Here is an 11,581-nt window from a genome sequence, read left to right on the forward strand (position 1 = left end):
AGCACACAAATCAACGGAAAACTGACCTATTAAATTATAATTGTCATGATTTTATACCACTTCGAAGGGCAGTAACTATAACTTTTGGACCATTGATACTCATACTTACTGTATAAGTAAATTGCCTAAAGGTTGTAAAAATAGTTGTTGTTTATCCAATAGTACATGTCTTGCAAACAGACAAATTTGAACACGTGTGAATGCGAAACAACTTACTGGAGGCATTTTAGTAACTCATCTACGCTATTAACTCTCCTCCGTATATTTTTAATTTGAAGTTCAAATTAGCGGAAAACTGCAAGAATATTTTTATGATAATCATCAGGTTTTTTATTGCTTCACTGAAAATATAACATCGTCAGTTGAAGTAGTTTACAAAATTGGGTCGTAACTCGGACTACCTATTACTGAATCATAATTGTTCGAGAGTGATTTCTATGAGAGGAATAAAGAGTAAAGTAAAATGGGATTTAATTAATCAAAACAATCCTTTGTCTGTTATTGCAGCACTGCTACTCAACGACATATATATAAACAAAAATTTAGTTGTTACAATTGTAATTTGGACATTTATTTAAAAGAAATATTCCATCATGTTATATGTAGAATTATATCGAGGCTGTTTATATGTATAGATAAGGTATTATGGCGACATGAATTTAATCAAAGTTATAACCAGTCTCTCTGGAGTAGAGCTTTTGGGCCTCCTCTTCGGCTTGCTTCTTAGCCTTGTGCTTGTCAAACCAGTCCATACCCTTAGTCTCAACCAAGTTATCAACAGCACCGGCAGATAAACCAGCGAGCAACTCCTTAGCCAAAGCATGGTCAACTTCGTTACCTTCCTCTTCTTGCTTCTTGTTGTAGGCTCTTAAGGCAGCAAATCCAGCAGCAGAAGCGAGTAATCCGTGGGTCCAGTTTTGCTTGTGTTCTTCAGTAACGACCTCAGTGTTAACGATGGTATTATAGGCTTCTTCGTGATGAGTCATGGTTAAAAGGTAAAGATATCAGATGATAACTAAAAAAAGAAGAACTCAAGAAAATTATTGACCCTTTTATCCATTTTCTAATTCGAAGGCAGTTTAAGTAAGATTTCCTTTTTTCACTGATGATCCGGACTCATCTACGTGGATAAGACAATATCTTGTAGATTTGATATTGCTCCGTCAGCCTCTTAGTTACACCGGCAAACACTAATGCACTGAATTAAACTATTTCCCCTTCGATAGAGTTTTTTTTTTAATAATAATGTTAAAGACAGCTCCATCGCAACTTAAAATAAAAATAGACCTTACTTTAAATGATTTATTTTATATAAAATTGGAAGGTATTACAAAATGATTTCATCTGCCAATATATAATACAGAAAATGGCGTTCAGAAAGTCTAATTTTTTTCTAAGACAATGATTTCACCTTACTCCCTCACAATATGTTTGGTTGCCTAGACAAAATGAAATAATGAGAAGCTACGTTTGATTAGATTAATAAATTAAACAAAAATATGCGTTTTGAGATAAGGATTGCGCGTTTTTGGTCTTTCGAAACGCTTAGCATGATGATGTTCGTGTTACAATTGTTATAAATCTAACATCGACATTATGTACACTAAAAAAACGGACCTCACAAAACCTAAATGGAATATTAAATGTCATGACGTCCCTAAGACCCATATATTTTGACAATGGACATAGTACAATCACAGTTTAAACAAGTAAGAGCATTGTAAGATTAGCCGTAAAAACAAAAACCTGTTCGAGAACAAAAAAAAAAAAAGGCCGCATGCAACCTTGAGTATGCATATAGTGTTTTATCGCCTATTTAATGTATGGAATCAGTACAACCAATTTATAAATAAAAAGCGTCTTGGCATTTAATGAACAAAGACTCCGATTCGTCAAATAACAACGCGCCCAGTTCTGTGTTTTTTTTCTTTGCTTCACACGGTGTATGATAGCATATTGCGTTTGGGACATGATATAAAATTACAAAATCTAAATTTTTATATATTTTCTAATGCGGAAAAAAAAATTATGAAATGTTTTTTTTAAGTTAAAATCTCAACACCAGTTGCAGTAACAAGGAGGGTGTGTTCGAATTGGGCAGAACGTTTACCATCCTTAGTTGTGGCAGTCCAACCATCAGGCCTGAAAAAAAAAAACTTTAGTTTACTTGTGCATGAGCGTGTCAATTATAGACTTACCACATAAGTTCTTGGTGAACACCTTCACAGATCATGGGCTCGATTGTGAAGATATGGCCTGGCTTAACAACACCAATAGCTTTGTTATCTATATCAACGAGTAAGAATTGGCGCCTTATTGTGTGCATATAAATAATCTCACTTACTGGCATAATGAGGAACATTAGGTGCGCAATGGAACAATTGGTTGATACCGTGACCACAGAAGGTACGGACAACAGAGAAACCGTTCTTGGTAGCATGTTCTTCAATGATCTTACCGAAATCACGATATCTGATTCCAGGCTTGACTATTATTATTTTAAATATTAGCAAGCTGTTTAAACAACACATATAAATTGTACTTACCAGCGGCAATAGCTTTATCTAAACATTCACGAGTGACATTAATCAATTTCTTACCAGCTTCATCAACGTTACCAACACAGAAGGTAGCATTAGCATCGCCATGGAAGCCATTATAGAAACAACTGACATCAATGTTAATAATATCACCATCAACTAAAGCACGTTGGTCGGGAATACCGTGACAGATAACTGTAAAAGAGAACTTTCTGTTAAGCTTGAGCGCATTACGTCGGGAGTTTAATTCGATGATTACCTTCATTTAATGATCTATTTTCAAAATATTCCAAGTGAAAGGTTAATAATGACCCCAAATTATTATTATGCGATTTACTTACGTGCAAATAGACTTGGGGAAGTAGTTGTAGTTCAAAGGAGAAGGATAAGATTTACGTTCAATAGTAGCTTCGTGGGCAATACGGTCTATATATGGCATATTAATAAAAATTGATAAATCATTCGCATAGTATTAATCATTACCAAGTTCATCAGTGGTGATACCAACACGGATGGCCTTAGCAGTGATCTCAAGAACTTCACGGGTAATCTATGCATAAATTCCATAATTAATAGTTGCTTTATATTAGAATTTATATCAATGACTTACTCTACAAGCTTCTCTAACACCTTCAACTTCCTTGGAGTTCAAAACCTTGATTTCAGAACTTCTAGCCATGAATTCGGACTTGGGGATACCTTCATTTAAAAAAGATATGATTAAGCTTATAATTCACGAGCATCAGCTGAATTTAGCTTACCAGTTTCGGCATAATCGGGTCTAGGAATATCTTCAGGAACAGCACGGCGAGGGGAAAGAGGGTAAACAGCTCTAAGAGGACCTGCATACTTGAAAGTTTTGAAAGGTTCATAGGGAGCTACACAATTAAAGTCAGTAAACCTAAAAAAAAAAAAAGAAAAACGAGGGAACTGGAAACTTGTTTTTGCTTACACTTAGTGTTTCCGTGGATGGCCTTATGAGAGCCCTATTTAGCAAAGACGAATGCGGTTGAGTTAGATCTTGTTCAGCCGATTTCAAATTGTTTAATTATTACCCAACTTTTCTTGAAACAGTCTTGAGAACAGAAAAAGGAGTTTTCATTCTTTCCCAACTTTACACAAGTAGGACATTGCAAATGAGCTTCATTCTTACACTCAATAGAGGCACAAACAGGTTTCTCTGACATTGTTAATAAAATCGTTTGATTACCAAGAAAAAAAAAAAAAAAAAAAAAAAAACTTCAAATGCATTTTTCTTAACGCAAAACAAGTCACAAAGCACAAGTTAAAACCAGAAAAGTAAAATGTATGCTGATGCTTTCATGATTTATTAATTTATTGTGTAGAAGCCTTTTCTACAAGGTCTATAAGTCTCTTTAATCCTGTAATCCAATTACCATGCTTTTCATAATCTGTAGTCATCAGTTGAGTTTGAACATTTAAGGCCTTGGCATACTCTTTCGATTCCAAGGCTATAATATGCACATAATTAGACACACCCTGTTGTCCCTTTCTGCTTACGTAAACTACTAACCTTCTGACAGAGCATGAAGCGAACGAACTACCTCCTTTGATAACTTATCACCTTCCAAATCTTTCACTAACCCATCAATTCTTCGTGCGGTATCATCAACAACCCTCTTTTGGGGACCACTCTACAATTGCGATAAACCGTTATATAGCCATTCTATTAGCAATACTTCAACTTACAGTAAAGGTTGATTTGCAACATTCTAATTTGCTTGAAAAGACATTTGAAATGTCTTGAACATTCAGGGCATCATCTACCTCATCTTTCGACTTATGGAAAATCTACAGGGGGTCACACTAATTTAAGTAATTTTTTACAGGATATATAATCAACTCAACATACCTTTTTGGGAGGGTCGTTCTATCAAATATAAGGTTAATAACCGTATACAATCCAAAGTTTCATACTTACCCAATGTGTTTGGATTATTGCTGTGCGAAAATCAGAAGGAGGGGCTACAGAGGATGGCGAGGAAGGAGTATCTGATCTCATTATTATAATTTGTTTCTTAAAAATAAAAAGAAGGATGAAGAATTAACAAAAACAATCTCAAATTGGTTCTTTTTACAATTGCTTTTATTGTAATCTCCGCTGTCATTATTAAAAAATAAAAAAAAATGATGCTTTTCCATTTTAGAATCAACCAATAATATAAATAACACAAACAATATCATTTCAGTCTCTTGGACTTTCATTCATAACAATATTTAATAAATAAAAGTAGCGATTAAAAAGACACATAAGCGTACACTCCTTAGGGGCTTGTTCATATCCAATGAACCCAATCGCATTGAATCGTTTACATAGTAAACCTATGTCTGTAAATTTTTATGTGATTTACCTCATAGTTTCTTTCTTCAAAGTCGCCTTCTTTTATCATATATGTATCCCTAACAATGGATCAATTAATCCTACAGCGTTTCAAAATTTCATTGCTTATTTCTGAAAGAGAACAACGTGCGTCATACTAGCAACTCCCTTACAAACGAACAATAAATATGTCAAGAAATCTAATGTGACATTTGGAAAGTAGTTGTTCAACTATCATGGGTATAAATTATCACTTGCATTTATGAATCAATGCTTAAGAGAACCCAATATTTATTTCTAGGTTTGGGTGCTCATTTACTATTGATCAGAAGTACTACATGAAAATCGTACGCATCTTACATTATGAATGATATCACTATATTAAAAAATACCCAACGACCGAAGAAAAAGGCAATCTCCCCTGTAGATTTTATGTCTTATGCCATTCGTAAGAGCGTTTAATTTTTTTTTATATATATATATATTTCTGAAGTAAGTGCCATAAAAAACACAAATAAATCAGATCAAGTCCTTGATCTATCTTGTGTAAAGAAAAAGAAACATGAACATAATGTTCCTTTTTCTGTCAAGATGTAAACTAAGATTTAGGTTAGCAGTGATATACCAACAGCAGGAACAACGAAAAGAGATCAGTTACATATCATTGTTATCCTCATCATATATCCATACTCCTTTGATTTTTTTACATGGCTTCAAATAATGACTTGATTTGTATGAATGATTATGTTTATTTTTTACCTATTTTTAAAAATACAAAAGGATAGAGTAAGGGAAAGAAAAAAGGAATATAAGTAGATGGCTTGCAAAACAAGCTATTAAATTTTAGGTTCCACTAAAGCGGGAATTGCGAAAAAAAAAATGTGGTTTCAGGGGTGTAGTTACAGTAATGAGATTAATGGGCCAATGCTTCTAAAATGACATCGGCTCCTCTTTTGACAAGTTCATCGGCTACCTTAATGCCTAATTCAGCGGCTAATGCTAAGTCTTGTTCGTTAGATTGGGATTCTTCTAAAGAGATTGAATCTTCGAAATCAACCATTTGTTGTCCATCTAAACTAGCAACCAGGCCATGTAAAGTCAACTTCTTGTTTTCCAGACTTGAGTTCACACCGATCGGTACACTACAACCACCTTCTAATTTGCGCATGAGAGATCTCTCAGCCAAGCACATTATACGAGTGGGATGATGGTTAAGAACATCTAATAGATCTCTAGTTTGAGTGTCGTTGCCACGGCATTCAATACCTAAAGCTCCTTGTGACACAGCGTGTAATGAATCATTTGAAGGAATCACATTTGAAATTCTATCAGCCATGTTTAATCGCACTAAACCTGCAACAGCCAAGATAATGGCAGCATATTCACCCTCAGGATCATCTAATTTTGCTAAACGAGTGTTACTAGTAAAATAGTCAGCAACAATTTCCTATCAAGACGAATATATGTCCACTTACAGATTTCCACGCTAGAAATGATATAGTTTTTTTTTTTTTTTTTTTGTGAGTAACTTAGTAATAATGTTTGCGTAACAATGATTTACTTACAACATCCTTGTAAACCAAATGGGGATATTTGCGAGTTAATTGAGCCACTCTACGAAGAGCGCTAGTTCCGACCACAGAACCAGCAGGTAAAGAAGCAAGGGTGTGACCTTTGTATTTTGGTGAGAGAACCAAAGCATCGTTTGGATCCTCACGTTCCATAACAGCACCCAAATACATACCATCGGGTAAGACTGTAGGCAAATCCTTTAAACTATGTACTACCAAATCGACTCTACCATCCTCTAAAGCAACCTCAAGTTCCTTTGTGAATAAAGACTTTTCTCCAATTTTGCTTAAAGCAATGTTTAAAATGCGATCACCAGTGGTCGACATGGACACTACTTGAAAGTCAAAATGAGGAAAAGTTGTTTGAAGACAGTTTCTGACAATCTCGGTCTGAACAAGAGCAAGTTGAGATTTGCGAGTACCGATACGAATGATTCTTCTAGTTTGTTCTACTGTATTAACCATAGTGTAATGTATGAGAGTGGAGGGTTTGTATGATAATTCAAATAAAACAAGGAACAAACAAGAAAGCTCAAACCTTCTCTACCATGTTATAAAAGATTTTTATACTCAGATGAAAAAAAAACGATTTGTAAACAAGGATTTGACCAATCATACTCCATTATTACGACTCAACAACGGCCAAATGGCCGCTCTTTCCGTAAAGCCCCTTATAAATTACTAATTGCTTATTTTAAAAAAAGTGCTTGTGCACGATATTACTTTCGAAGTGTTTTATCCGGTGGATATTGTTGAAAAACGCAACACCATAGTCGGTCTCATAGCCAGAAAATCAAAAAAATATAAGGAACAGCAAATCCGGGTTTTCAACTTTCCTGCCAAATAACTGTAACGACACCTTCCTAGAATTCCAAAAAGGATTGATGTCTCGACAGAGTAATTGCTTAAAAGGAAAGTGAGAACGACATTTATTATTACAACCTTTTTCAAAAGGTGAAAATATGAGCGGTTTTATTTGTTTAAAATAAAAATAAAAATGTAACCAATCATTTTTTTTTTTTGAGGTAACTAGCTAACAATGTCTGTGCACACTATACCCGGCTTAAATATTTTCTGCCCGAAGGTTTCTATTTTGCCCCCTAGCACTCTCAAACAGAACACCTATTTGGTTAACAGGACTAACAATAGACAAAAACGAGTGATATAGTTAAACTATGTGTTATCAGTGGATACAAAAGAAAATTGACAAAAGGGTTAAAAATAAACTAATTATCATTTTAATATGGATAAAAATAAAACGAGGTCAATCCATGTATTTCCTAGTACTATGCTGAACCAGATTATTTTGACACACAGCAATGACATGAGAGTTTGTTTATTTACTGCCTTTAACAATAGGCTAAATTCAATATGGTAAAATAATGATCATGATACCATAATACACCTATCCGCTGAAGCCTTTACCAGTGCAATAAAGATAAATAATAAATTGGACATCCATTATATCGTGGGGAGCCACACTGCTGAAAAACTAACTATATTTCCTCGACAGCTGTACAAAGATAGGCAGAATAAGGTTTGGGCTATGACTTGTTCACTATAGGAATTACTTTTACATCTTGACTTGAGTGATGACAAATTATTCTATTATCTTGATCAAACGATGGTAATCGTATACTCATACTCGCTGTTTGGAATCATTCATTCTATCCTAAATATTACACCCATGACACAGACCGAACCCCCCGCCTCCCGCCTCACCGAATAGTTGTAATAGTGATACTAAAACGTAAAGAGGCTACGTACCTGTATACCATCCATATTCTTCATCTAAGTTTGGCACCTAAATAGGAGTAGCAAAGATGTTTCTAAGATTCTTCCGGATGCTTTTGGTGACGTGGGAGTGGTATGGAGCCTAACTAGCAATTTATAATAGGACGGTGTTTCAAGACTGTTTTAATAAGTATGGCCAACAATTGAATATTTTTCAGGGGAACTGTTATAACCCGTGTAACGAATTGCCAAAGGTATCACTGGCTGTAGTACTGAACCAAAGTGGGGTATGACCAAATTGCAGTATATTACACGGCTAAAATAAGGTTAGCTTGTATGAATGACTTTAATTTGATGCGGTATCACAGCAATTCTCCCAAGCATCCTAGATCATGAATATGTGCATAACAAACTTACACGAAATTTTGCTCAAAGAGTATAATCTTTCCGTAATAGGCGCATTAATTCCAACTTGGTTGTTAGACTTGGAAAGAAATTCATGCATAAACACGCGGTATACAGCCTTTCAATGGAATTGAATAAGCCTATATACCCCTAAAGATACCTTAAAGGTAAAACTGAGCTATATCGTATTTAACGTGGGTGATATTTTGACAGCATGTGACACAGATGTTATTCTTGGGCCGGGCTAAATGATTTATTTACATGTATTTATTTCTCCATGCATGCTTTTGACTAGTCAGCCGCAGAGAAAACAATACAGTAATAATATTGCGAGTTTTATGGGACAATTACATGTTTTATGTATCGTTCTCGTTCATCATTTATACCATCGCATCGTATCCATGTATTCTAAAAAAGATAATGACACGGCAGTCGAATATCGCGCACCTTACACTCACCCGGCTTTTCTGAATTTCAAAATCGAATGGGGTTTGAATTGTCGATGCTGCAAGAGTGCACTAAAGATGCATCGATTCTGGCCTGATATATATGAAAATACACGGTAAAAAGTGACCACAGGTAATCGAAATGAAAAGAGAAAATGGATTATTCTAGGTTATTCAAGAAGAAGAAGGGATGAAACCTAAAATGGTTTCTATGGGTAAGTTTTTCTTTTTTTTTTTTTTTTTTTTTTTTTTTTTTTTTTGCTTTCGGGAATGAATTTGATAATCTACACAATTTAACCAAAAAGAGATTTTCCCCCAGATTAAGTTCAGATTTATTTCCGTTTTCTTTTTTTCCCTTTTTTTATTTATTTTTCATATACCATGTTTAAAGGAAAGAGATCGAAAAAAGAAGGTTCGACGAGTAGAAACGAGGAAGAGATCGATATGAACGACATTAAACTTGATAACGTCAGATCTCGTCACACACCCACAGATGATAAAAACGCCAACGGTGAATTCTTTGAAGATGCTGGTAGAGTTTACAGCAGAAGTGGACAATCCGGATCGATAGGCGATGTGATTGATGATACACCAAAGTTACATAGAGGATTAAAAGCAAGACATGTATGTATTCCTTGTGTCAACTCCTTTTTTTTTGTTTTTGTTTTTGTTTTCTGACATGTATTACCTTTAGTTAACAATGATCTCGTTGGGTGGTACAATCGGTACAGGTCTGTTTTTGGCCTCTGGTGCTTCGGTGGCCAGTGCCGGTCCAGGTGGTGCACTAATTGCTTACGCCCTGGTTGGTCTCATGGTGTTTTTTATGATGGAATGTTTAGGTGAAATGGTAAGAAAGAAAAAGATGAAATTAAACTAAAAAAAAAACTAAACTAATTTTTTTTTTATATTTTAGGCTACTTATCTTCCTATTTCAGGCAGTTTCAACAATTATGCTGGTCGGTTTGTTGATCCTGCTTTGGGTTTTGCCTTGGGCTGGAATTATTGGTACAATTGGGCTGTTACTGTTGCTGTTGAATTAGTATGTTATAAATACCTCTTCCCTTTACATGTCCATATTAACATTTTATGCAGACTGCAGGATCTATGGTGATGGCTTATTGGTTGCCTAATATTCCAGGTGTCGTCTGGTCAGTTATTTTCTTGGTCATTATTTTAGGATTAAACTTGTTTTCCGTCAAGGGTTATGGTAACTAATCATCTTTTATTGTCTAAAACATGACTGGAGTACTAAAAAAAATGTATATTCTATAGGTGAAGCCGAATATTGGTTTGCTTTAATCAAGGTCCTCACAATTATTGTCTTTATCTTGCTCGGTATCCTAGTTGACACAGCAGTTTTAGGAGGACATTATTATGGTGTCGAAACTTTTAACTATGGTGGCATTCAAGGCCTTGGTGTTCTTAGCACATTTTTGACTGCAGGTTTTTCTTTCCAAGGGACAGAATTAATCGGTGTTGCAGCCGGAGAAAGTGAAAATCCTCGTAAGAATGTGCCCAAAGCCATCAAGCAAGTATTCTGGCGTATTATCCTGTTCTACATTATTTCTATCTTTATCATTGGTTTGATTGTACCTTATGATGATCCATTACTTTTGAAGGGTGACGTCAGTGATATTTCTGTATCTCCTTTCACCTTGGTCTTCATTAAGGCTGGTATTGCTCCTGCTGCTCATATTATGAACGCTGTTATCTTGACAACCGTCTTATCAGCCGGTAACTCTGGATTATACGCTTCTAGTCGTACTCTTTTGGATCTTGCTAATGAAGGCAAAGCACCTAAAATCTTCCGTAGAATCACAAAGAACGGTATCCCCATCTATTGTGTACTTGTTACTGCCGTTATTGGTATGCTTGCCTTTTTAACATCGCTCTTTGGTAATGGTGTTGTATATAATTGGCTTTTAAATATTTCTGGTGTTGCTGGTTTCATTGCTTGGTTAGGTATTGCAGCCTCTCATTACCGTTTCCGTAGAGCCTATGTGTTACAAGGATACAAGGTAGAAGATCTTCCATTCAAAGCTAGACTTTTCCCTCTCGGTCCCGCATTTGCATTCGGTATCTGTTGCTTTGTATTGGTTGGTCAAGGGTATGACGCATGGTCTTCTACTCCTATTGTGGCAGCAGATCTTGTTGCTTGTTACATTGGTATTCCCGTGGTGCTCGTAATTTTCGCAGGCTATAAAATTGTTAAGAAGACGAAGCTTATTCCCTTGATCGAAGTTGATTTGGTTACAGGTCGTGAAGAGTTTGAGTAAGTAATGAATAGATTTGGTTATCAGATAAGTACTGACTTTCTTTTTTACCTTTTTTGTTTTAGCCTTCAGGATTTAGAAGACACAAAAAAGAATGATCCTTTAGAAGGTGTGAGTATGTTCAAACCATCCACCTGGAAACGTATTCCTTCCAACATGAAGTCTTGGAGAGATGCTTTCCATAATTAGATTAATACAACCTGTTTTTTTTTCATTGTAAATATATTTTCCCCCCTCTTAATCAAAATTACATACATTTCTCTCAATAAAA

At 35.3% G+C, this 11,581-nt stretch overlaps 5 protein-coding genes across 5 annotated transcripts; 1 reads left to right on the forward strand and 4 right to left on the reverse strand.

Moving 5' to 3' along the window:
• Positions 1-253: 253 nt before the first annotated feature.
• EV154DRAFT_542579 (uncharacterized protein) lies at positions 254-1,018 on the reverse strand. The gene has a single exon (XM_051604528.1). It carries the CDS (start codon positions 984-986, stop codon positions 660-662), a length of 327 nt encoding a protein of 108 aa, XP_051460394.1. The 5' UTR covers positions 987-1,018; the 3' UTR covers positions 254-659.
• A 900-nt stretch (positions 1,019-1,918) lies between these two features.
• EV154DRAFT_499817 (peptidase M24, structural domain-containing protein) lies at positions 1,919-3,743 on the reverse strand. The gene is made up of 10 exons (XM_051600519.1): positions 3,596-3,743; positions 3,493-3,526; positions 3,302-3,418; positions 3,151-3,239; positions 3,024-3,090; positions 2,882-2,966; positions 2,547-2,752; positions 2,345-2,488; positions 2,199-2,286; positions 1,919-2,142 (listed from the first exon to the last, which is right to left on the reverse strand). The coding sequence occupies exons 1-10, from the start codon at positions 3,725-3,727 to the stop codon at positions 2,043-2,045; spliced, it is 1,062 nt and encodes a 353-aa protein (XP_051460395.1). The 5' UTR covers positions 3,728-3,743; the 3' UTR covers positions 1,919-2,042.
• Positions 3,744-3,837: 94 nt separating this feature from the next.
• EV154DRAFT_499818 (uncharacterized protein) lies at positions 3,838-4,597 on the reverse strand. Its single transcript, XM_051600520.1, has 5 exons — positions 4,483-4,597; positions 4,414-4,431; positions 4,251-4,352; positions 4,075-4,195; positions 3,838-4,012 (listed from the first exon to the last, which is right to left on the reverse strand). The coding sequence occupies exons 1-5, from the start codon at positions 4,561-4,563 to the stop codon at positions 3,876-3,878; spliced, it is 459 nt and encodes a 152-aa protein (XP_051460396.1). The 5' UTR covers positions 4,564-4,597; the 3' UTR covers positions 3,838-3,875.
• A 1,009-nt stretch (positions 4,598-5,606) lies between these two features.
• EV154DRAFT_499821 (porphobilinogen deaminase) lies at positions 5,607-6,995 on the reverse strand. The gene is made up of 3 exons (XM_051600521.1): positions 6,447-6,995; positions 6,357-6,367; positions 5,607-6,302 (listed from the first exon to the last, which is right to left on the reverse strand). The coding sequence occupies exons 1-3, from the start codon at positions 6,915-6,917 to the stop codon at positions 5,795-5,797; spliced, it is 990 nt and encodes a 329-aa protein (XP_051460397.1). The 5' UTR covers positions 6,918-6,995; the 3' UTR covers positions 5,607-5,794.
• A 2,423-nt stretch (positions 6,996-9,418) lies between these two features.
• On the forward strand, positions 9,419-11,313 carry EV154DRAFT_415847 (amino acid permease/ SLC12A domain-containing protein; the record flags this gene model as incomplete). The annotated part of the gene is made up of 5 exons (XM_051595700.1): positions 9,419-9,661; positions 9,732-9,884; positions 9,951-10,076; positions 10,130-10,244; positions 10,310-11,313. The coding sequence occupies 5 exons, from the start codon at positions 9,419-9,421 to the stop codon at positions 11,311-11,313; spliced, it is 1,641 nt and encodes a 546-aa protein (XP_051460398.1).
• Between the last annotated feature and the right edge of the window lie 268 nt (positions 11,314-11,581).

The sequence above is a fragment of the Mucor mucedo genome (assembly GCF_025094135.1).
Source record: "Mucor mucedo strain NRRL 3635 chromosome Unknown EV154scaffold_20, whole genome shotgun sequence".
Classification (NCBI taxonomy): Eukaryota; Fungi; Mucoromycota; class Mucoromycetes; order Mucorales; family Mucoraceae; genus Mucor; species Mucor mucedo.